The sequence below is a fragment of the Scyliorhinus torazame genome, chromosome 1, assembly GCF_047496885.1.
Source record: "Scyliorhinus torazame isolate Kashiwa2021f chromosome 1, sScyTor2.1, whole genome shotgun sequence".
In the NCBI taxonomy this organism is placed as follows: domain Eukaryota; kingdom Metazoa; phylum Chordata; class Chondrichthyes; order Carcharhiniformes; family Scyliorhinidae; genus Scyliorhinus; species Scyliorhinus torazame.
Window position 1 is genome coordinate 215,999,605 of NC_092707.1, and position 12,280 is coordinate 216,011,884.

Consider the following 12,280-nt stretch of genomic DNA (forward strand, 5'->3'; position numbering starts at 1 on the left):
AATGAAGTGACAGATGGAGTTCAATGCAGGAAAGTAAGTGAAAACCTGTGTTTGAAGAATGAGCAGAAACAGTGCAAGCCTCATTGTGCAAGTTTAAAAGGTACCAGGAGAGTTGAGATTTTTGTGCATAAACCTTTGAAGATGGTAGAACAGGTTAACAAGGCAGCACGGTGGCGCAGTAGTTAGCACTGCTGCCTCACGGCGCGGAGGATCGAGTTCAATCCTGGCCCTGGGTCACTGTCTGTGTGGAGTTTGCCCATTCTCCCTGTGTCTGCCCGAGTCTCTCTCCCCCCCCCCACAACCCAAAGATGTGCAGGGTAGGTAGTTTGGCCACTCTAAATTGTCCAATAATTAGGGAAAAAAAGAATTGGGCACTCTAAATTTATTTAAAAAATGAACAAGTTAACAAATCAGTTACATTGATAGATTAATGAAACTGGGGCTGTTCCCCTTTAGAGAAAGCTTTAATAAGGATGCCTAAAACTATGAATGGCTTTGATAGAATAAATAACGGAATATGATTTCCAATGCCGGAAATGTCAATAACCAGAGAGCGCAGCTAATTGGCAAAAGAACCAGCTACAACAGAAGGAAAAACTTATTTTGAAATGAATGGTTAAGATTGAGAATGTACTGGCTGAGTGGGTGGTGGATATTGCTTCAATAATGGTCTTCAATAGGAAATTGGATAAATACTTTAAGGAGAAGGATGAGAGGCTATGAGGAAAGGCTGACTCAGTGGGCCGAATAGCTGCCTTCTATGCTCTTATTACGTTATGAGTTTGTGTTCATTGACCCAGTGGTGCAGTTTCTGTTGTGTAAGCAGTAATTGAGAAGAGATTTGCAGCCTGTTCACTGTTGTGTTGCCCTATCCAAAGGGCAATATGTGCTGTCGTTTCTGGGCTGCGCTTTGACCGTGATTGGAATCTATCTGCTGGTTACGTTTGGACCAAATACTCATGAGAGCCTTTCTGGGAGGAACCTGGAACTGCATCTTCTGGGCCTGCCATTTCTCCTGTACCTGGTAAGGACTGGGAGGCCATGGGGAAAAGAGGACTAGGGGAGAGGAAGAGAGTGGGTGGCAGAGGGAGAGGAGAGCAGGAAAGGGGCAACGAAGGGGCGGAGGGTGCGGTGGCAGGAGAGAGGGGGGCAGCAGATGGAGAGAGGAGGAAGAGGAGTGGGGGCGGAGAGTAGAGGAGGGGGCTTTGGAAGGGAGGAGGAGGTGGGGGTGGATAGAGGAGGAAGAGAGGAAGGGCGGAGGAAAGGAGTAACGGGAAGGGGAGAGCTGGAGGAGAGGGGACGGGGAGGGAAGGAGAAGGAGATGGGATGGCGGAGTGAGGAGGAGAGGTTGGAGGAGGAGGGGGTGGCGGAGGGAGAGGAGAAGGCGGCAGTCGAGGCAGGTGGAAGAGGAGGTGCTGTGTTGGAGAGATGAGGAGGGTGTCAGTGGGGGACAGAGGAGGCTGAGGGATGGTTAAGTGAGGGATTGGGAGAATGGTGGTGGTGGAGAGAGGGACTGGGAGAAGGGTAATGGTGGAGGGAGAGAGGAGCATTGGTGGTGGGAGGGGGAAGGACATTTAAGATGGAATTGAGGAGGAATTTCTTCTTTTGAGGGTAGTGAATCTGGAATTCTTTAGGAGGGCTCCACCACAGCAGCTGCATTGTTAAGTATGTTCAAAGCTGAGATACAGATTTTTATTCAGCAAGAGGATCAAGGGTTATGAGGATAAGGTGGGAAAGTGGAATTCAGGAATATCATTAAGTGAATGCAGAAGGTTTAGATGGGATTTGAGGAAACATTTTCACTGAGTGTGGTGGGAGTCTGGGATGTACTGCCTGGGAGGTTGGTTGAGGTAGGAAACCTCACAATCTTTAAAAAGTACTTGGGTGACCACTTGAAATGTCATAACATTCAAGTCTGTGGGCCAAGTACTGGGATGTGGGATCAGTGCACATTAGAGTAGTTTTTTTTTAGTAGCTGCAGGCTTAATGGGACAAAGGGTCTCTCTTCTGCAGCGTACGATCCTACATCAGGTCAGTCATCATCTCAATTGCATGACAGAACCGTCTCAGTGGACCGAATGGCCGCCTCGCGTTCCTACATCTTATGATGTGGCGGCGGCGGTGGAAGAAGGGATGAGGGCAGGAGAGGAGAGGTTGGTGCGCGAGTGCAGTGGGTCAGGGGAGAGGGGAGTGGGAAGGATTTTGGTGGAAGGGAGGTGGGAGAGGGGGAAAGAGGTGGTGGGGAGGGGGGTGGAGCAGAGGTATGGTGTGAGAGAGGAGATGGGGGGAAGAATTGGCAGCATTAACTTGGATAAGGAGCTATGTCTGTAACATCGTTAACAGTGCTCGGTTTGAACAATGTTTATGCAATGATTATTTTTTAAATGTTCCAATTTAATACCACTGACTTGTTCCTTTTTGTTTCCCAGCTTGTGGTGATCATCATCTTCTGTCTTCTCCTGTATTTCTATAAAAGACAGAAAATGACCTACCTTGTCATTATTCTATTGCTGGTGGCCCTACTGGGTAAGTCTAAGGTTATTTTGCAAACTGGCAGGAAGAGATTTCCTCGAGTAGGACAGTATACTGTCTGCACAAGAAATGGGGCTATGTTTCTCTTCGTCCCTGAGGTTCTGTCAGCGACTGTTTAACCCTCTGCCTGGGAACGACTGTTTAATCTTCTGCCTGTGAGCGGCTGTTTAACCCTCTGTCTGGGAGAGACAGTTTAACACTCTGTCTGGGAGAGCCTATTTAACCCTCTGCCTGGGAGAGACCGTTTAGCCCTCTGCCTGTGAGCGACTGTTTAACCCTCTGCCTGTGAGCGACTGTTTAACCCTCTGCCTGTGAGCAGCTGTTTAACCCTCTGCCTGTGAGCAGCTGTTTAACCCTCTGCCTGTGAGCGACTGTTTAACCCTCTGTCTGGGATAGACTGTCCCTCTCCTCTCTGTCCGGCAGCGACTATTTAATCTTCTCTTTTCTGACTTCCTGTGAGTGACTGTTTAACCCTCTCCTCTCTGATTGTCCATGAGCGAGTGTTTAACCATCTTCTCTCGGACTGCCCGTGAGTAACTGTTTAACCCTCTTCCCCCCCGGCAGATTGGAAATTAGCAAACGTGACACCACTGTTTAAAAAAGGAGGTCGGCAGAAAGCGGGTAATTATAGGCCAGTGAGCTTAACTTCGGTAGTAGGGAAGATGCTGGAATCTATCATCAAGGAAGAAATAGCGAGGCATCTGGATGGAAATTGTCCATTGAGCAGACGCAGCATGGGTTCATAAAAGGCAGGTAGTGCCAAACTAATTTAGTGGAATTTTTTGAGGACATTAACAGTGCGGTAGATAACAGGGAGCCAATGGATGTGGTATATCTGGATTTCCAGAAAGCCTTTGACAAGGTGCCACACAAAAGGTTGTTGCATAAGATAAAGATGCATGGCATTAAGGGGAAAGTAGTAGCATGGATAGAGGATTGGTTAATTAATAGAAAGCAAAGAGTGGGGATTAATGGGTGTTTCTCTGGTTGGCAATCAGTAGTTAGTGGTGTCCCTCCGGGATCAGTGTTGGGCCCACAACTGTTCACAATTTACATAGATATTTGGAGTTGGGGACCAAGGGCAATGTGTCCAAGTTTGCAGACAACACTAAGATAAGTGGTAAAGCAAAAAGTGCAGAGGATACTGGAAGTCTGCAGAGGGATTTGGATAGGCTAAGTGAATGGGCTAGGGTCTTGCAGATAGAATACAATGTTGACAAATGTGAGGTTATCCATTTTGGTAGGAATAACAGCAAAAGGGATTATTATTTAAATGATAAAATATTAAAACATGCTGCTGTGCAGAGAGACCTGGGTGTTCTAGTGCATGAGTCGCAAAAAGTTGGTTTACAGGTGCAACAGGTGATTAAGAAGGCAAATGGAATTTTGTCCTTCATTGCTAGAGGGATGGAGTTTAAAGACTGGGGAGGTTCTGCTGCAATTGTATAAGGTGTTAGTGAGGCCACACCTGGAGTATTGTGTTCAGTTTTGGTCGTCTTACTTGAGAAAGGACGTACTGGCGCTGGAGGGCGCGCAGAGGAGATTCACTAGGTTAATCCCAGAGCTGAAGGGGTTGGATTACGAGGAGAGGTTGAGTAGACTGGGACTGTACTCGTTGGAATTTAGAAGGATGAGGGGGGATCTTATAGAAACATATAAAATTATGAAGGGAATAGATAGGATAGATGCGGGCAGGTTGTTTCCACTGGCGGGTGAAAGCAGAACTAGGGGGCATAGCCTCAAAATAAGGGGAAGTAGATTTAGGACTGAGTTTAGGAGGAACTTCTTCACCCAAAGGGTTGTGAATCTACGGAATTCCTTGCCCAGTGCAGCAGTAGAGGCTCCTTCATTAAATGTTTTTAAGATAAAGATAGTTTTTTGAAGAATAAAGGGATTAAGGGTTATGGTGTTCGGGCCGGAAAGTGGAGCTGAGTCCACAAAAGATCAGCCATGATCTCATTGAATGGTGGAGCAGGCTCGAGGGACCAGATGGCCTACTCCTGCTCCTAGTTCTTGTGTTCTCTGACTGTGAGCGACTTTTTAACCCTCTGCCCGTGAGCGACTGTTTAACCGTCTGACTGTGAGCGACTGTTTAAACCTCTGCCTGTGAGTGACTGTTTAACCCTCTGCCTGGGAATGACAGTTTAACCCTCTGTCTGGGAGCGACTGTTTAACCCTCTGCCTGGGAGCGACTGTTTAACCCTCTGTCTGGGAGCGACTGTTTAACCCTCTGCCTGGGAGCGACTGTTTAACCCTCTGTCTGGGAGAGACTGTTTAACCCTCTCCTCTCTGTCCGGCAGCGACTATTTAATCTTCTCTTTTCTGACTTCCTGTGAGTGACTGTTTAACCCTCTTCCTCTGACTGTGAGCGACTGTTTAACCCTCTGCCTGGGAGCGACTGTTTAACCTTCTGCCTGTGAGTGACTGTTTAACCCTCTTCCTCTGTCTGGGAGCGACTGTTTAACCCTCTGCCTGGGAGCGACTGTTTAACCCTCTGCCTGAGAGCGACAGTTTAACCCTCTGTTTGGGAGCGACTGTTTAACCCTCTGCCTGGGAGCGAATGTTTAACCCTCTGCCTGGGAGCGACTGTTTAACCATCTGCCTGGGAGCGACTGTTTAACCCTCTGCTCTCTGACTGTCCATGAGCGAGTGTTTAACCATCTTCTCTCGGACTGCCCGTGAGTGACTGTTTAACCCTCTTCCTCTGACTTTGAGCGACTGTTTAACCCTCTGCTTGGGAGCGACTGTTTAACCCTCTGCCTGGGAGCGACGGTTTAACCCTCTGCCTGTTAGCGACTGTTTAACCCTTTGCCAGGGAGTGACAATTTAACCCTCTGCCCGTGAGTGACTGTTTAACCCTCTTCCTCTGACTGTGAGCGACTGTTTAAACCTCTGTCCATGAGCGACTGTTTAACCGTCTCACTGTGAGCGACTGTTTAAACCTCTGCCTGTGAGTGACTGTTTAACCCTCTTCCTCTGTCTGGGAGCGACTGTTTAACCTTCTGCCTGTGAGTGACTGTTTAACCCTCTTCCTCTGACTGTGAGCAACTGTTTAACCCTCTGCCTGGGAGCGACTGTTTAACCTTCTGCCTGTGAGTGACTGTTTAACCCTCTTCCTCTGTCTGGGAGCGACTGTTTAACCCTCTGCCTGGGAGCGACTGTTTAACCCTCTGCCTGAGAGCGACAGTTTAACCCTCTGCTTGGGAGCGACTGTTTAACCCTCTGCCTGGGAGCGAATGTTTAACCCTCTGCCTGGGAGCGACTGTTTAACCATCTGCCTGGGAGCGACTGTTTAACCCTCTGCTCTCTGACTGTCCATGAGCGAGTGTTTAACCATCTTCTCTCGGACTGCCCGTGAGTGACTGTTTAATCCTCTGTCCGTGAGCGACTGTTTAACCATCTGCTTGGGAGCGACTGTTTAATCCTCTGCCTGGGTGCGACTGTTTAACCCTTTGCCTGGGAGAGACTGTTTAACCCTCTGCCCGTGAGTGACTGTTTAATCCTCTCCTCTCTGACTGTCCATGAGCGAGTGTTTAACCATCTTCTCTCGGACTGCCCGTGAGTGACTGTTTAACCCTCTTCCTCTGACTGGGAGCGACTGTTTAACCCTCTGCCTGGGAGCGACAGTTTAACCCTCTGTCTGGGATAGACTGTCCCTCTCCCCTCTGTCCGGCAGCGACTATTTAATCTTCTCTTTTCTGACTTCTTGTGAGTGACTGTTTAATCCTCTCCTCTCTGATTGTCCATGAGCGAGTGTTTAACCATCTTCTCTCGGACTGCCCGTGAGTGACTGTTTAACCCTCTTCCTCTGACTGTGAACGACTGTTTAACCCTCTGTCCGTGAGCGACTGTTTAACCATCTCACTGTGAGCGACTGTTTAACCCTCTGCCTGTGAGTGACTGTTTAACACTCTTCCTCTGACTGTGAGCGACTGTTTAACCATCTGTCCGTGAGCGACTGTTTAACCATCTGCTTGGGAGCGACTGTTTAACCCTCTGCCTGGGTGCGACTGTTTAACCCTCTGCCTGTTAACGACTGTTTAACCCTTTGCCTGGGAGAGACTGTTTAACCCTCTGCCCGTGAGTGACTGTTTAATCCTCTCCTCTCTGACTGTCCATGAGCAAGTGTTTAACCATCTTCTCTCGGACTGCCCGTGAGTGACTGTTTAACCCTCTTCCTCTGACTGTGAGCGACTGTTTAACCCTCTGCTTGGGAGCGACTGTTTAACCCTCTGTCTGAGATAGACTGTCCCTCTCCCCTCTGTCCGGCAGCGACTATTTAATCTTCTCTTTTCTGACTTCCTGTGAGTGACTGTTTAATCCTCTCCTCTCTGATTGTCCATGAGCGAGTGTTTAACCATCTTCTCTTGGACTGCCCGTGAGTGACTGTTTAACCCTCTGTCCGTGAGCGACTGTTTAACCATCTCACTGTGAGCGACTGTTTAACCCTCTGCCTGTGAGTGACTGTTTAACACTCTTCCTCTGACTGTGAGCGACTGTTTAACCCTCTGTCTGGGAGCGACTGTTTAACCCTCCGCTTGGGAGCGACTGTTTAACCCTCTGCCTGGGAGCGACTGTTTAATCCTCTGCCTGGGAGCGACTGTTTAACCCTCTGCCTGGGAGCGACTGTTTAACCCTCTGCCTGTGAGCGACTGTTTAACCCTCTGCCTGGGAGCGACTGTTTAACCCTCTGCCTGGGAGCGACTGTTTAACCCTCTGCCTGGGAGCGACTGTTTAACCCTCTGCCTGGGAGCGACTGTTTAACCCTCTGCCTGGGAGCGACTGTTTAACCCTCTGCCTGGGAGAGACTGTTTAACCCTCTGCCTGGGAGCGACTGTTTAACCCTCTGCCTGGGAGAGACTGTTTAACCCTCTCTCTTCTCTGAGCAACTCTTTAACCCTCTCCTTGCTGGCTTTGAGTGACTGTTAAACCTTCTCCTCTCCTCTCTGCTCGTGAGCGACTGTTTAGCCCTCTCCTTTCTGACTTCCTGTGAATGAAAGTTTAATTCTCTCCTCTCTGACTGTCCATGAACGAGTGTTTAACCATCTTCTCTCTGACTGCCCTTGAGTGACTGTTTAACCCTCCCTCTCTGACTGCCCTTGAGTGACTGTTTAACCCTCCCCTCTCTGACTGCCCTTGAGTGACTGTTTAACCCTCCCTCTCTGACTGCCCTTGAGTGACTGTTTAACCCTCCCCTCTCTGACTGCCCTTGAGTGACTGTTTAACCCTCCCCTCTCTGACTGCCCTTGAGTGACTGTTTAACCCTCCCCTCTCTGACTGCCCGTGAGTGACTGTTTAACCCTCTTCCCTCAAAATGCTCTGAGTCTGTTACCTTTCTGTGTCAGGCGGCATCCAGCAGACCAGGCTGTCAGTGCGAAACTTTGCTGGAAGAAATAATGATACACTCCTATGAACATTAATTTACAGCCGTACACCTTACAAGTATGCATCTTCTCACCGAACAAATATAGTTTTATAAGAGCAAAATACATTAGATGCTGGAAATCTGAAGTACAAACAAAATGCTGGAAAGGTTTAACAATTTGGCAGCACTTGTGCAGTGCAATGGAAAATGTATTTTTCAACATTTTCCCAACAACTCTTGTATATTGTGAAATATGCTTGTATCGGTGTGCCTAATTGGATTGGACTGGAGTCAGACTGAAAGGGTAAAAGTATCAAAAAGGCTTTAGGTGTAAAAGTTTTGAAGTGAAAGATGAGGGCCAGGGAGCAGCATGAATGGAATCTTTTATTCGGCAGATAAAAAAGTTGACTTGAAGTTTAACTATTGTATTTCAAAATAAAGATGTACAATTGGTAAAGATTGTAAATGAATAAAGCAAAGCATTAGGTTTATTGTTATCCAAAAGTAGTAACCATAAAAAAATAGCATGAAAGATCTGTATGTTCTGGGAAAGGGCATTTCCAAAGGGTTGTCAGAACAACAGAGATAAAGATGAAAGGGAAAAATCATATTCAAAGAGAAATTGAAAGGTGGTCATGAGATTTTGAAGAGCATGTGCACTGAAAACAGACCTGTGAATAAAACTGCTTACAGCCAGCCTCAGAAACTCTAGCAACAGTGGATGTTTGTGCCTACTGGATCTTTTATGGATACATCTATGAGGACTGTTGCCTAAGAGTTGTTTATCAAAGAGCAAAGAAAAGTACAGCACAGGAACAGGCCTTCAGCCCTCCAAGCCTACGCCGACCATGCTGCCCATCTAACCTAAAACCTTTTACACTTCTGGGATCTGTATCCCTCTATTCCCATCCTATTCTTGTATTTGTCAAGACGCCCCTTAAGTGTCATTATCATACTTGCTTCCACCACTGTTGCTAACTTTTGGTTGGTTCAATTGGCTCTGTTTTATAACCTTTGCTCTAGAGTCGCCAGGTATCTTTATGATACCGCCACGAGATTCAAGTTCAAGTAATGATCAATAACTCAACACACCAATTAGTAAGATTCAAATCAAAATACATTTATTATACACAGTAAATCGCTACTCATGCATAAACTCTACTTTCTAGGCTATTTCTATAACTAACAGGCCTATACTTAGCTTCGGACTGGCCCACCAGGTCAGGGGAACAAATGGGCTTTCGTTCAGGTCCTGAGTCTGCGGGATTCAAAAGCTGATATGGACTGGTAGCTAGGAGCGCCTATCTCGTAGCGAGCGTTGACTTGAGACTTACTTGCTTGGAGGCAACAAGACCGGTCACTGTCAAGGGTTGGTTCAAGCTGCTGAGTGACCCTGCCAAAGAAGGACGATTTGAACTTGGGGGCTTTACTTTATAGTCCCCAGGGGCTTCCCGCCCTTCGGGGCGGACCCGGTACCTGGTTCCAAGTGATTGGACTACTTTCCGATCACTTGGATCGATTTCTCCAATGCTGGAGCGGTTCCCTGATCGCTGGGTGGTTCTAAGTGTCCATTGGCCTTCCTTTGTCTTGGCTCCTGCTGGCGCCGAGGAGTCTGGCTTGGCGTTGTTTACCTTAACTGTTGCCATTGTGCCTGGGAATCGCACATTACTATGTCGATGGCTGCTACATTACTATGCAGATGGCTGCTGGTTTCGGTGCTGTCTGATTGTTTTGCAGGTTCCAGTATACATGATTTCTGTATTTGCTAGTCTTTGCCTGTGTTGGCTGAATTTCCCTTCAGCCTTTGCGGTTCTCCATTTTAAGTCGGGAAGTGGCCAACTCAGGTGGCTACACCACCTCCTCCGGCAGCGAGTTCCAGGCACTCACTACCCTCTGCGTAAAAAAAACTTTTCCCTCACGTCTCCTCTAAAGTTTGCCCCTCGCACCTTAAATGTATGTTACCTTGTAATTGACTCTTCCACCCTGGGAAAAGATTCTGACTATCCACTCTCCATGTCCCTCATAATTTTGTAAACTTCTTTCAGGCCGCCCCTCAACCTCTGTCGTTCCAGTGAGAATAAACCGAGTTTATCCAGCCTCTCCTCATAGATGCATTCTCTCCCTTCATGCAGGCAACATCCTGGTAAATCTCTTCTGCACCCTCTCTAAAGCCTCCACATCCTTCTGGTAGTGTGACGACCAGAATTGAACACTATACTCCAAGTGTGGCCTAACTAAGGTTCTATACAGCTGCAGCATTGATGCACGAGCAATTGCACAAAGACAAGAGTTGAATTACAACTGAGGCTTTGTTACACTAAGATGTGTGGCCTCCTACAGCAGCTGGCGAAATGGCTGCCGTACGGGGAGCACACATATTTATACTCCACCTACTGGGCGGAGCCAGCAGGCAGGGACTACCCCTGTATCTGTAGTACAGGGCCATACCACACATCTCCTCATATATACAACAGTGGTGATTACCACATTCACCCCCTGTTAAAATTGAGTCCAGCGGGGGTGGCGGAGAACTATATACAGAACAAGTTTTAATATACAGAGGCAAAAAAAATTTGGAGTCCAGTACATGGTGCTTTAACAGTCCCGACCCAATTACAGGTTTAGCCGGTCCTGCAGTGGTGGCGCCGATTCCGGTGTCGGTCTGGTCCTCGGTGACTCCGGGAGCGTGCCAAAATCCTCCTCATCCTCGGGTGTGGGCAGAGGGAGGACTGATGGTCCCGGGGGGGTTGCTGCTGGGTGCGCCGGGGGAGGGGAGGGTGGTGCCGGGCCGGAGGGGGGTGTGTGTGGGGAACCTGCTGGTGTCAGGTTCCTGAGGGAGACAGTATCCTGGCGGCCATCGGTGTACACTATGTAGGCATACTGGGGGTTAGCGTGGAGTAACTGCACCCTTTCAACCAACGTCTTGTGGAGTCGTACGTGTTTACGGAGGAGTACGGGTCCTGGAGCGGCGAGCCAAGTCGGGAGCGACACCCCGGATGTGGACTTCCCGGGGAAGGCGAAGAGACGTTCATGGGGTGTGCCGTTAGTCGCAGTGCATAGGAGCGACCGAATGGAGTGCAGTGCATCGGGGAGGACCTCCTGCCAGCAGGAGGCCAGGAGATTTCTGGTCAGCTGGACAGCCCTCCATACCGTCCCGTTCTCCCTCTCCACCTGCCCATTTCCCCGGGGGTTATAGCTGGTCGTCCTGCTGGAGGCGATACCCCTGCTGAGCAGGAACTGATTCAGCTCATCACTCATGAATGAGGATCCCCTGTCACTGTGGATGTAGGCGGGGAAGCCGAACAGAGCGAAGATGGTGTTGAGCGCTTTGATGACGGTGGCAGACGTCATGTCGGGGCATGGGATGGCGAAGGGGAATCTGGAGTACTCATCAACCACACTGAGGAAATACGTGTTACGGTCGTTGGAGGGGAGGGGCCCTTTGAAATCCATGCTGAGGCATTCAAAGGGGCGGGAGGCCTTCACCAGGCGCGCGCGGTCCGGCTGGTAGAAGTGCGGTTTGCACTCCGCACAGACCTGGCAGTCTCTGGTGATTGCCCGTACTTCCTCTACGGAGTAGGGCAGATTGCGGGCCTTGATGAAGTGGTACAACCGTGTGACTCCCGAGTGACAAAGGTTGTCGTGCAGAGTCCGGAGACAGTCCACCTGTGCGCTGGCACATGTACCTCGGGATAGGGCATCGGGGGGCTCTTTGAGCTTACAAAATCTCGTAGCTGTAGGTGGAGAGCTCGATCCTCCACCGCAAGATTTTATCGTTTTTGATCTTGCCCCGCTGTGTGTTGTTAAACATGAAGGCAACCGACCGTTGGTCAGTGAGGAGAGTGAATCTCCTGCATGCCAGGTTATGCCTCCAATGCCGCACAGCTTCAACGATGGCCTGGGCCTCTTTTTCGACAGAGGGGTGTCGAATTTCGGAGGCACGAAGGGTTCGTGAAAAAAATGCCACGGGCTGACTTCTGGTTGCGGCTATGCGGAGCAAAGTCGCACATTCGGCAGCTCCCGCTAAAAACGGACTTTGGGCTCTTTTCAGGGCCCCCAACGGCATTTATTCGACGTTTCCTGGTGTGGGAAGGAGCTTGCAATAGTTCCCTGACAGTGTATGGCTTGGACCAGGAGCGGGGCGACTAGAAAAGTGGTGGTGAAGCCAAAGAAGGTGCGAGGGAAGAAGAGCATAATGGCGACGGGCGGAGACCAGGCAGCATGGATGCAGTGGGCGCAGGAGCAGCAGGAGGTTATCCAGCGCTGTTTCAGGGAGATTAAAGCGGACCTGCTGGAGCCGATGAAGGCTTCTATCGACAAGCTGCTGGAGACCCAGACGGCCCAGGGGGTGGCGATCCGCGAGGTCCGACAAAAGGTCTCGGA

The 12,280-nt window shown here is 49.3% G+C and overlaps 1 protein-coding gene across 2 annotated transcripts in view; it reads left to right on the forward strand.

Moving 5' to 3' along the window:
* nipal3 (NIPA like domain containing 3) overlaps window positions 1–12,280 on the forward strand; it is a 415,839-nt gene that overhangs the window by 344,341 nt on the left and 59,218 nt on the right. For both annotated transcript variants that reach the window (XM_072502454.1, XM_072502461.1), the window contains exons 5-6: window positions 879–1,024; window positions 2,430–2,526. In XM_072502454.1, coding sequence (XP_072358555.1) covers window positions 879–1,024; window positions 2,430–2,526 — 243 coding nt within the window. The remainder of the gene's footprint in view (window positions 1–878; window positions 1,025–2,429; window positions 2,527–12,280) is intronic.